The sequence below is a fragment of the Lepidothrix coronata genome, unplaced genomic scaffold (assembly GCF_001604755.1).
Source record: "Lepidothrix coronata isolate B3197 unplaced genomic scaffold, Lepidothrix_coronata-1.0 Scaffold2, whole genome shotgun sequence".
NCBI classification, from domain to species: Eukaryota; Metazoa; Chordata; class Aves; order Passeriformes; family Pipridae; genus Lepidothrix; species Lepidothrix coronata.
The window spans coordinates 12,466,731-12,477,313 of record NW_016690182.1 but is presented as its reverse complement, the minus strand read 5'-3'; the positions used below and the strand labels follow the sequence as shown (position 1 = coordinate 12,477,313).

At 59.7% G+C, this 10,583-nt stretch overlaps 2 protein-coding genes across 5 annotated transcripts in view; both read left to right on the top strand.

The window, feature by feature from the left end:
• FAAH2 (fatty acid amide hydrolase 2) overlaps window positions 1-2,983 on the top strand; it is a 7,537-nt gene extending 4,554 nt beyond the window's left edge. The window contains exons 9-11 of the mRNA XM_017817869.1: window positions 440-551; window positions 1,167-1,361; window positions 1,976-2,983. Coding sequence (XP_017673358.1) covers window positions 440-551; window positions 1,167-1,361; window positions 1,976-2,151 — 483 coding nt within the window. The 3' untranslated portion in view covers window positions 2,152-2,983. The remainder of the gene's footprint in view (window positions 1-439; window positions 552-1,166; window positions 1,362-1,975) is intronic.
• Window positions 2,984-3,744: 761 nt separating this feature from the next.
• Window positions 3,745-10,583, top strand: LOC108498766. Of its 4 annotated transcripts, none has more exons than XM_017817888.1 (8): window positions 3,745-3,932; window positions 5,326-5,495; window positions 5,906-6,026; window positions 6,802-6,974; window positions 7,951-8,129; window positions 8,538-8,691; window positions 8,975-9,102; window positions 9,401-10,583. In XM_017817888.1, the coding sequence occupies exons 2-8, from the start codon at window positions 5,441-5,443 to the stop codon at window positions 10,184-10,186; spliced, it is 1,596 nt and encodes a 531-aa protein (XP_017673377.1). In that variant the 5' UTR covers window positions 3,745-3,932; window positions 5,326-5,440; the 3' UTR covers window positions 10,187-10,583. The 4 variants fall into 4 exon arrangements, with proteins under 4 accessions (XP_017673377.1, XP_017673368.1, XP_017673398.1 ...); XM_017817879.1 differs by having other exon boundaries at window positions 3,745-3,980; XM_017817909.1 differs by lacking the exon at window positions 5,906-6,026 and having other exon boundaries at window positions 3,745-3,980.

Sequence of the window (10,583 nt, the reverse complement as noted above, 5' to 3'; positions counted from 1 at the left end):
AGAGAAAAACCCTCTCAGGAGTGTCGTACCTTGTGCATTCCTGGCACGCAGGGAGTGGTGGGAAACAACACAGCCCCATGCACTAAGGAGGGCACATCTGGCTCCTCTGCCTCCTTCCTGGTCCCATGGCCATATCATAGGAGTAAATGCCTGGACATTATCTGGACATCATCCCTTGCATCATGCCCATTGGGTGCTGGAAGGTGCTGCTTTGGGAGGCTCTCCCTCCTTCTTCCTGCCTCTGGCAGGGAGAGATGCTCCTGCTGCCACTCTGGATCAGTGCTAGAGCTGTGGAGCACTCCTGATGGGCATCCCCTGTGTGAAAATGGGAAGGGCTCACATCAGGATAACGGGACAGCTGGAATTTCACTGTCCCTTGCAGCCTGTGCCTCCCTGCTGTGTGCTGGCAGTGCTGATGGGGGGAGTGGGTGTGTTACAGGAGGCACAGCGATTCACAGACCTGCTGGGGGACCACGGGAAGCCGGTGTGGCCGCTGTGGGAGCTGATGAAGTGGCTCGTGGGGATGTCTTCTCACACCTTCCCAGCTATTGGTGAGGCTGGGGGGAGCCCTGGGAAGTGCAGAGGCAGTGGTGGGGCAGATGAGTTGTTAAATACAGGTAGTCCCAGTGCCTAGCAAAGGGACTTGGGGTTTGTGCTGAGCAGCTTCAGCCTGGTTTTGTAATGACACTCAGTGTCTTTGAGTCACATTCAAGCTTGAGGGAGAGTTGGCTGGATCTTTGATGCATGGGAGTGGGTATCCTAGGTGAGAATGATGAACTCCTGCTGTGAGCCCTGTCAGAACTGCTGGGGAGTCTAGAGGGAGCCAGTCAGGGTCTGCACTGATCTGATTTCATAGCAGCAGGTACCAGAGAACCCTAATCAGTGCAGTTGGGCTGTTGTCTAATGAGTGCTGAGGTGGCTCTGCCAGCTCTGCTCAACCCCAGCACCTGGAAAAGCTGGAAATGAGGGGCAGGCTGAAAGCTTGTCCCTTGGCAGAGCTGGGGGGATGCTGCCCACAGAGTCATGCCAGGGGCAATCTGCTGTGGGTACTGGTGGGCAGGGGGACTTGGGGGGTGCACTAGGACTGGGGGATGCTGCATGTGGCCAGGCAATGCACTTTCTGCCCCACGTAGCCTACAGTCCCTATTTGTACCCTTTCCCTGCAGCCCTGGGGCTGACGGAGAAGCTGATGAAGCTCAACCACAGTGGGAATGCCAAGCTGGTGAGCATGGGGAAGAGCCTGCAGGAGGAGATGGAGGCGCTGCTGGGGCAGGACGGGGTGCTCCTCTACCCCTCACACCCCACCATCGCCCCCAAGCACCACTCCCCCATCTGCATGCCCTTCAACTTCGCCTACACAGGTGAGCAGCTCTGGCTCTTGTGGGGTGCAGGTAGGACTGCCCAGGCTGGCAGCCAGGGTGTTGTACCCAAGGTGTTCCCATTGGTGATGGTGGGCTGTGCAGCACAGAGAGGGGTCTGGCTGCTCCACAGCGAGGGTTGTCACGCTTTGTGCCACGTGGCATCTTTCACCTGCTGTCCACAGCGGGGCAGGTCTGAGTGATGTGTCTAATCTCAGGGGCCAGTGTGCCCCAGAGGTGTTCCAGCTACCGCTGTGGTTTAGCAGGAACCTGAGAGCCAGCATATCCTGGGGTACAGTCTGGGGCTCCCTGCATGGCTTCCCTGCGGCCCGAGCACCTTGGTGCTAGTGCTGGTGTCAGTGCTGCCTGGCTTTGGAGGGATGGAGGAGTAGAGTCCCAAACCAGATCTTGGCATGCCATCCCTTGTAGGTGCTATTTGCAGATACGATGTGTACACTGGGAACCTCTGGCCAGTGATATCCCTTGTCACCATGTCTCAGCACCACTGTGTCAAGCACCAGCTCCCAGGAGTAACACGACGCGCCCGGGGTGGGAGAGCCAGGCAGTGGTGTATCCTGGTCACTGTGCTCACTCTGATCCATCCTTTTCTCTTCCAGCCATCTTCAATGTCCTGGGCCTGCCGGTGACACAGTGCCCGCTGGGGCTGGGCAGCGAGGGGCTCCCACTGGGCATCCAGCTGGTGGCAGCCGCCTACAACGACCACCTGACGCTGGCGGTGGCCCGGTACCTGGAGAAGGCCTTCGGAGGATGGGTTTTGCCAGGGAAAGTTTAGCCTTGGGAGGCAGGAACAGAGAGGGTGGTGCCCAGCGAGGTGGTGGCAGGTGCTGATGTTCCCTTTGCATCCCACTGCGCCCTCCTGGGAGCAGCTGGTGGTGCTTCCAGCCATGGGGCAGCCGGGCTGTTGCTGTTGGATTCTTCATCCCTGCAGCACCTTCTGTCAGGGAGAGACCTGCCCTCCCTGAGCCCCTCAGGAGCCCCGGTGCTGCAGGCTGAGGACGTCCTGCCTGCAGTGGGCATCCACCTTTTCCTGGCCATGGAGATAGCCAGCGCTGTAACCCTTGCTGCTTTTGAAGATGCTGAGTGTGATCTTGGCAGAGGAGATGCTGCCAGACTGCTGGGGGGCAGCCACTCAGCCCCTCTTGGGCCCCCCCTGGGCACATGAGGGTCCTCCTTGGCCTGATCCTGCCCACAAGACTGGACTGTGCCTGCTGCACCCAGGCTTGGCAGCCCCCACAGCCCCCCTGGTCTGCTGCAGCATTCCCACTGCCCTCTGACCGAAAAGGGAGAGGGGCTGAGGGGGCTGGGCTGAGCCCTACGCCCGCCTCACCAGAAGTGCTTTGTGGGGTAAGGGGTGCTGGGCTCTGCCATGTGTGCAGCTCCAGAAGGAGTTGTTGCTCTGAGAGCATTTGTAGCACTGGATAAAGTATCTCCTGCCTGTTTCTTCCCCTTCTGTCTGGGAGGGATCACCCCTGCCACCTGCCCTGCCAAGCTGCCTGGCCTCTGCCCCAGGAGTGGACATGGGCAGCGATGTGGGGAGCTGTCTGGGTGGACAGCAAGCACAAGGTGTTCTTAATGAGCGTGGTATTAAAGAGTCTGTCCAGTCTGCTGTGGCCATGTGTCCTTGTTCCTGATGGCTGTCACCCTGCCAGCTCCCACTGGGCACTGGCTCCATCTCTGCTCGGGATGTGTGGGATCTGCCCAGTGCTGCTGGCTGTTGGAGCAGTGCAGGCACAGTAGTGGAGGTGCTGGCATTGACCCCAGGTGTGGCACTTGGACACTGTGGGCCTCTTGTTTTGGATTCCCTAGCTGATGGTGACTGCTCGGCCCATGGCAGCGCTGAAGAGTGCCAGCAAGCTCCACATGCTGCCATCCATGGCTCCATTAGTCCTTTAGTGGTTGCAACAGCTCTTGGGAAGCTCAAGTCTGGCTGCTTTCTATCCCAATGGGCTGCCAAAGGCCCGGGGCTCGTGGGGTGATGCACAACCACATGCAGGTCCCTTGGGGTTTCTAGGGCAGAGCTGTGGTCTCAGCCCTGCGTGTCCAGACTGCAGCACTAGTCTTGGCAAGGATAAAACTTGTTGGTTTTGCAGAGACGTCCTGGCCTATGTCTGCCCTGCTTTGTATTGCCCCTGGCCCGACCCCCATGCTCCTTTCTGTCCCCAGGCCACTGATGGTCCCTGCAGGGGGGTGCAGGGTGCTGGGATGAGGTGCAGGCAGCATGCAGCAGGGTGCTGGCACTGGCTGTGTCTTGGCTCTGGCGTGCAGAGGGCACTGCTGAGCACCCATGGCCCGCAGGGATGCTGCCAACAAGGAAGGAAGGAAGGGAAAAAAAACAAACCCTGGCTCAGGAAAAAACGCACAAACCACCAAAGCCAAATCACATGTCATTGGACGTCTCCCAGCGCAGGGGCACAGAGGACTCAGACCTGTCCCCAGTCTGGAGGGAGCCTGGCAACTGAGCGGACCCTGATGACGCTTCCAGTGAACGCTCAGAGCCGGATGTGGGGCTGCTGAACTGAGGGTGTTGCGTTTTACAGAGCGTGGTGGGCACAGGTGGGTTCCTGATACAGCAGGGACCAGCGAGGAACTGCGTGGGTCAAGGTAGGGGAGAGCACTGGTGCCTCAGGTGCCATGACAACAGGGACACAGGCAAAGGAGGGGATGTTGTGGAGAGGGGGTTAAATCCCCACAATCTCAGCCAACGGGATATCCACCAAACCATACTTTTACAGTTGCTACAACACAGGGAGGGTTGCTGAGGTTTTCCCTCTGGCCAAGGCAGAAGGGGAGCAGGTGTGCTGGGGTCATTGTGGGGCTGGCAGGGACTGGCCCGTGGCCACCCTCACTGCTGTGGAGGCACTGTCTCCCCTGTGCTGCCTCCAGCAGCTGGAGAAGCCCTGTCCCTGCCTCTGCAGGCAGCCGGTCCATCAGTTCCCCAGTTCTGTGCCCCAGTCTTGGGGACTTCTCCCTCCAGGCAGAAACGGTCCTGCCTTCACTGGGGTCTGCTGCTAAGCCGGGAGGGCTCTTGCTGGCTTCGGGGTGGGGGCAATCCCTAAACCCACTGCCTATGCTTCAGCTCTGGAGTTTCAGAGGTCTTGCCTCTGAGCCCTCCCCTGCAGTTTGCAACTCTATGTCCCTGCTTGTTGGCTGCTCCTCCTTGTTTCGAGCTCTGAACGCTGCAAGGGACAGAAAACAGGGACAGCGTTTTGTACCTGCCTGCCGAGGTGGCTGCGCTCGTAACATTAGCACAGTGTGAAATGGGAAGAGCGAGAGGCAGCAGCTGCAGTGAGCCAGCCCTGCAGGTGTCCTGCCTGGCCAGGGGATTCTCCCATCCCTTTGCCTCTGGAGGTGGCCCCAGGCTCCCCACAGGTGGACGTGTCCCCACAACTAGTAGGTTGGCACTGGTGGCCTCAAAGCCCTTTTACATCTCCTCCAGGAGAGGAAGGTTACCTCCGGGGCCACAACAATAGGGAAAGATTCCTGGTGGCTGAATCATGGGGCAAGGCCATGGTAAGGAGGGGCTGGCCAGGTGTCAGACAGAGGTGCCCAGTGGGACAAGCCTCTACTGTGGTTCACAGGACTGAGGTCTCTGCTAACAGCCCCAGGGGGTCCCTCGGGGTGTCCCATTGCACCTGGTGGGGTACCGGCACACACGGGGCGCTCCCCATACCAGGGAGGCTGTGGGAGGGCTGGCGGTGTCCTGGCAGCGGTGTCACCGGTTGTGCCAGTGTGAGTCATGCCCAGAGCTGGGCTGAGTCACCTCCACAGTGGTGTGAGCGTCGGGGGAGGAGGTTTCACAGACCCACATCCCCGTGACGTCGGCAGCCGCTCCGTAACAGGCACCTCTGTGCCACGCTGGGCATGCAGACTCCATGGGCAAGGCTTGCCCGTGGCTGGTGTCGCTGGCTGAAGCTTTTCGAAAAAAATATCCTTTCTCTAACCACAGGTCCCAGCTGCCCATCATGTCTGCAGGTGGCAGAACAGCTCCAGCACACCCATCCCTCGCCACAGCCCCCGGTGCGGCGGCGTAGCGTGGGGACAGATGGACGGGCCGTGGTGGGATGAGCCCTGCCCTGCACCTGCTGCTGTCTCTGGCCAGCTGCTCCCTCCTCTGGGGTAAGCTGGTGCTGGAGCTACCGCTGCAGGCTGGGGGGACCCTGGGTGCAGGGCATGGGGGTGGCACAGGGACACCTCTTAGAGCTACAGAAGGTACCTGTGGAGAGGAGGGGACCGAGTGGTTTTCAAGTTGCGAGAGGAAAGAAAACCCCAGGGTCAGCAGCAGCTGTGTCAGGGTGTCGGCGCCTTTGGCAGGGGCATGGAGAGGGTTCTCTTGGTGCGTGAGGCACTGGGGGGGATGCAGGTGCTGAGCATCCTGCTGCAGGGTCAGTGTTTGCCTGCTGTTGCCGAGCTGAAGCTGGGGACTGTGGGAGGGGGAACCTGTGCAGCATAACCATGCAGTGACTGGCCAAGGAGGGGACCCTGCAGAGCAGAGCAGCGCTGCCTGACACGCCTCTGCCCCCTCCCAGGGATGCTACTGCGGCCACGGTGCGTGAGGCTGGAGGCACAGAACTTCCACGTGTGGCTGCGGTGGGAGCCAGACCCCAGCTCGCCCAGCCATGCCACCTATCAGGTGGAGTGGAGGAAGCGGTAGGTGGGGAGGAGGGGGCAAAGGGGCTGGTCCCCCAACACCCTGACAGAGGCTGTTGGGGACCCTTGGTAGCCAGAGGGTTGCTGTCTGGCAGTAAATAACACAGAGGAACAGGGCAGTGGAGTTGACAGGGATCGGCTCGTCCCACCCCTGCACAGGCAAGGTCAGCTCAGGACAGTGTCCTGTTGGGTTTTGAACACCTTCAGGGATGGAGCCTCCACACCTCTCTGGGCAGCTTGGTGCCTTTCCTGGTCACTCTGCCAGTAAAAAACAAAGGGGTGGCTTTTATGCTGGGGTTTTGGGTTTGAGGGTTTTTTTCATTATGCTGAATGGGATTTCCTGTATTTCAACACGTGGCACCTGCCTCTCGTCCTTTTGCTGGGCATTGCTGAGAGGAAGGCTTCATCTTCTTTACTTCATTGTGTTGATAAGACCCCTCACCCAAAGCCACCTTTCTCTGAGACTCAGCAGTCACTGCTCACTTGGCCTCCCTCGTAGCACAGAGCCTCAACCCCTCGGTGGGCTCTCCCTGCCCACATGTGTTTCCTCATCGCAGAGAGCACAGGTCAGGGTGTAGTGCCAGGTGCCATCTGTCCCCAAGAGGGACTCGACTTGCTGGTGACACCCCTCCTCACACATCTCAGGACATTGTTGACCGACACCTCGGCTTTCCTACGCTTTCTGCCTTGGCAGGATGGCGGTGGCTGGGCAGCCCTCCCTTTGGGCTGGGGAAGTGCCACAAAGGAACAATCCCTGTGCTTTCTCCCTGGGCAGGACCTCGAGCTGGATCAAGGCAGACGCCTGCAGGGGGAACAGCACTGGCTCCTGGGAGTGTGAGTTGTATTTTGACAGGATCCACGATATCTACTGGGCACGGGTGAGAGCGGTGGCCGGAGGCGAGCAGTCTGAGTGGGCCAGTTCCAGCGAGCTGCAGCTGTACAGAGACAGTAAGGACAGGGGAGCTCCTCCAGCTGGGCTCTTCCTGGGAGGGGAAAAATGGGGGGAGAGATCCTTGAAGAGAGCTGGTGGGATACAGTGAGAAATCGTATGAGGATACTGGTGGGAAAAGTGCTAAGAGCTCTGACTGGAGGAAAGGGACGGGGCAGAGCTGCTGGAGGAGGACTGGGTGAAGAGCAAGGGGACAGAGGAGGCACTCTGAGGTGAGGATGATGGATGGGAGGCCCAAGGCCAACAAGACAATGTGAGAATTTGGGTTTCTGGAGAATGCAGTGAGTTGGGGAAAAGAGGATACACCTCCAGGCTTGGCTTTTGAAAGGTGTTTTTGCTCCAGCAAGATGAAGTTGGGGCAGGCAGGGGCAGGCAGGGGCAGCCCCTCTGGTGATGCCTTCACCTTGGCTGTCATGTTCACCAGGTGGAGGAATGTGCCACTTCTCAGTCACAAACTGTCCTGTCCAGAAAGCCAGGAGGTTTCTTGGGGACAGGAAAGACTCAAGACCACTGACACACCTCACAGGGGGTTGTTGCATGAACCAAACGTGCCAGTGGCTAAATGGGGTCGACATTCGTTGTTTGGGTTCCCTCATTCATTCCCTCTGCATCCAACTGGCATGGAAATGGGTGTGCTCACCTAGAATGTGATTGCTGCCCTCAGCAGTGGGTCTCCAGGCCCTGGGGGATGGCTCAGGGGTGAAGGGCTTGGCACTGGGAGCGGTGGTGCCACAGGTCTGTCGGCATGAGGAGGAAGCAGAAGCAGTGTTGGCTGTCATGAAGAGGTGGTGGCTGCCCTTCCTGAAGCTGGTTTCACAGCACAAAGTGCCATCAGGCGAGACCCAAGGAGCTTCTGCGCACTGGGAGGAGGATGTCAGATAGAAAAATATCATTTCTAGAGAAACAAGATGCCTGCCTTCTTTTGAAGGGCTTATTTTTCTTCTTTTCTTTTTTCTTTTTTCCCCCTCCCTACAGCAATTGTGGGGCCCCCCAAGTTGTCCTGGCTGCTCCAGGATCAAATCCTCCACGTAAACATCACCATGCCACTCACTCCCTACCAGAGAAGAACTGGTTCCTACAAGCCAGTGGACCGAGTGCTGCTGAAACTGTGGTACTGGCTGCACCTGTACGAGGGGGACCTGCTTGTCCAGCAGGTGTGTGGCAGCTGGGCAGGGCTCGAAGCATGCGGGGCTTGCATGAGATTGCCTGGGGCAGCAAAGCTGCTGTCTCGGGTTGCCTCGGTGTGGGGGTGCCTGTTCCCCAGCCCTGCCCACACCTGGCTGCTCCCCCAGTCTGGGGCTCGCACCCCAGCAAGGCAGGAGACCCCTTTCCTCCCTCAGACTGCATGGGTAAGGAGAACCTGTGACGGGTTCTGCTCAGATGAAAGGTGATGCCACAGTGGTTCCAGACGGCGCTCTGGGACCTGAACACCTTCTGGGGCGAAGAACCAAGCACTGGAGGTGCCAGGGAGCAGGGGCTGTGGAGCAAGTGGGACACTGAGGCTGCGCTGGGCAGTGGAGCCATGCACAGCCACTGTGGTCACCTGTCCCATCGACTTCCAGGTGCCCTGCAAACGGAGCAGCGAGGAAGTGCCGAGCACCTTCGGGCCCCTGAAGCCCAGCACACGGTACTGTGTCCGGACGGCAGCCGCTGGCATGGCCAGGGAGAGGAGCCGGGAGGCCGAGCAGTGCCTGGTGACTCCGGCAGGCCCCCCAGGTGGGAGGAGCACTCTCGCCAGCTCAGCCGGCGCGGTTGCATCTCGGGTCCTCCAGTCTTGCGTGTGGGTCCCTCACCCCCAGCCATTGTGATCAGGGTTGTGACCCAGCACTGCCCCGTGGGGACCTCTCAGGGCGATGCTGTCTCACCCTCTGCCTTGGGCTTGCCTCCTGGAACATCCCAGCCTGCCACAGGGGCTCCAGGGGAAACACTGGCACAGGGTGGGCTGGGAGGGATGTGCTGGTGTCTTTCCACCCGTCAGTCTGCTGTGACCTCCCAGCAGGCTTTCCCTGGGTCCCTGCCGTGGTGAGTGCCTTCTTTGTGCTGCTGCTGCTGAGTGCGGCCGGGTTCTGCTTCTTCCAGCTGCACATATTCCTTAAACCCTCGGAGATGCACCTCCCAAAAACACTGGTGAGTGACGATCCTCCTCCAGCCTCTGCCCCATGTGTGCCGCAGCCGAGCTGGGATACCCTCTGTTTGCAGGGGCTCAGCACCTCCTTCCCTCCACCTCTCACCCCACCAAGCCCATCTTGGTAGCCAGGTGCCTCCTCTGCTGTCCAAACCACTGTACCCCAACGGGAAGGTACAGGTGGAGTGCATCAGCCAGCTGTGGGTCACAGTGCAGGAGGGGTCTCAGCAGCACGGCCCCCACATTGGCAGGGGTTTCAGCTGGCTGAGGCTGAGCCTGTCACTGCTTCTGTCCCTGCAGGCACTCCTGAACAACGAGCTGAGTGTGGCCATCCGGATGCCTCCCCTTGAGCTTGAGGAGGAGCCGCTGGCCCTGCTCCTGCAGACTGTGCTCTCCTCCTGTGGGCCACCTGCGGCTGGACAGGCATCGCCCACGGTCCCACTGTTCCTCCGAGGCCTCGCACAGGACATGACCGGCTACTGTGCCAACGGGTTTGGCCTGGGCTGCCCCACGGGAAGCACCCCATCCTGCACCCAGAACCTGCTGGGACATGCCTTGGACTCCCAGGTCCCATCACAGCTGGAAAAAGATGAGGAGAAAAGTGACGGGGATGATGTGCCGGAGCAGCTGGTGCCAGTGGGACTGACCAGAAACAGCTACATAGGTGACAGGGACAGCTGTACACCCGAGACATGGCTCACCCTGCACCTCCAGCAGCAGCTGTATTCTAAATGCCAGTGCCCAGCCCTGGGAGCAGGCAGCCACCTTCCTCTGCCCATGCCCGGCAGGAGCTGCAGTCAGGAGGACCTGCGGGAGGGCCTCGGCAGGGCCAGGCACTGGGTCCCACTCAGCTCCGTGAAGCTGCCGGTCAGTGAGGAGGAGGAGGGAGGGCAGCTCCTCTGCACTCTCCGGTCCCTGCCTGGCATCGGGACTGAGCCAGGTGACAGCACAATGCAGCGAGGCCACTCAGAGCAGGCAGCACCGGGCACCCCCAGCCCCTGCCAGCCACCGCCTTCGCCCGGCAACGTCCCACGGGCAGCTGCCTTCTCTGGCTATGAGCCACGTGCCCCACCTGGGCCACCGTGAGTGATCTCCAGGAGCCCCCAGCTCCCAGCACAGCCCAAGGTGCCCCCCAGCCATGGTGGCTGCCTGCCCCAACCTGCTGGTGCCAGGCTGGGGACAGGGCAGGGGCAGGTTCCCGTGGGCAGGCACAGGCGTGGTCCAGGCTCAGCTGCCATGGATGGGTAGGATCCGCATCTCCAGAGCTTCCCTTCCAGGGTTTTGGTGCTATGGAGCCAAAGCATAAGGAGAAGAGACCAAAGTTCAACTCCCAAAACTCTTATCTATTTATCTACTTGTATGTGTGTATATGTGGTACAGTATCTATACTAATGCAACTTTATGTAACACTCATATATAAACCCTCTTTAATGAAAGAGGAGATTGGGTTTTTTTACTTCTCTGGAAATACTGACTGTGTGCT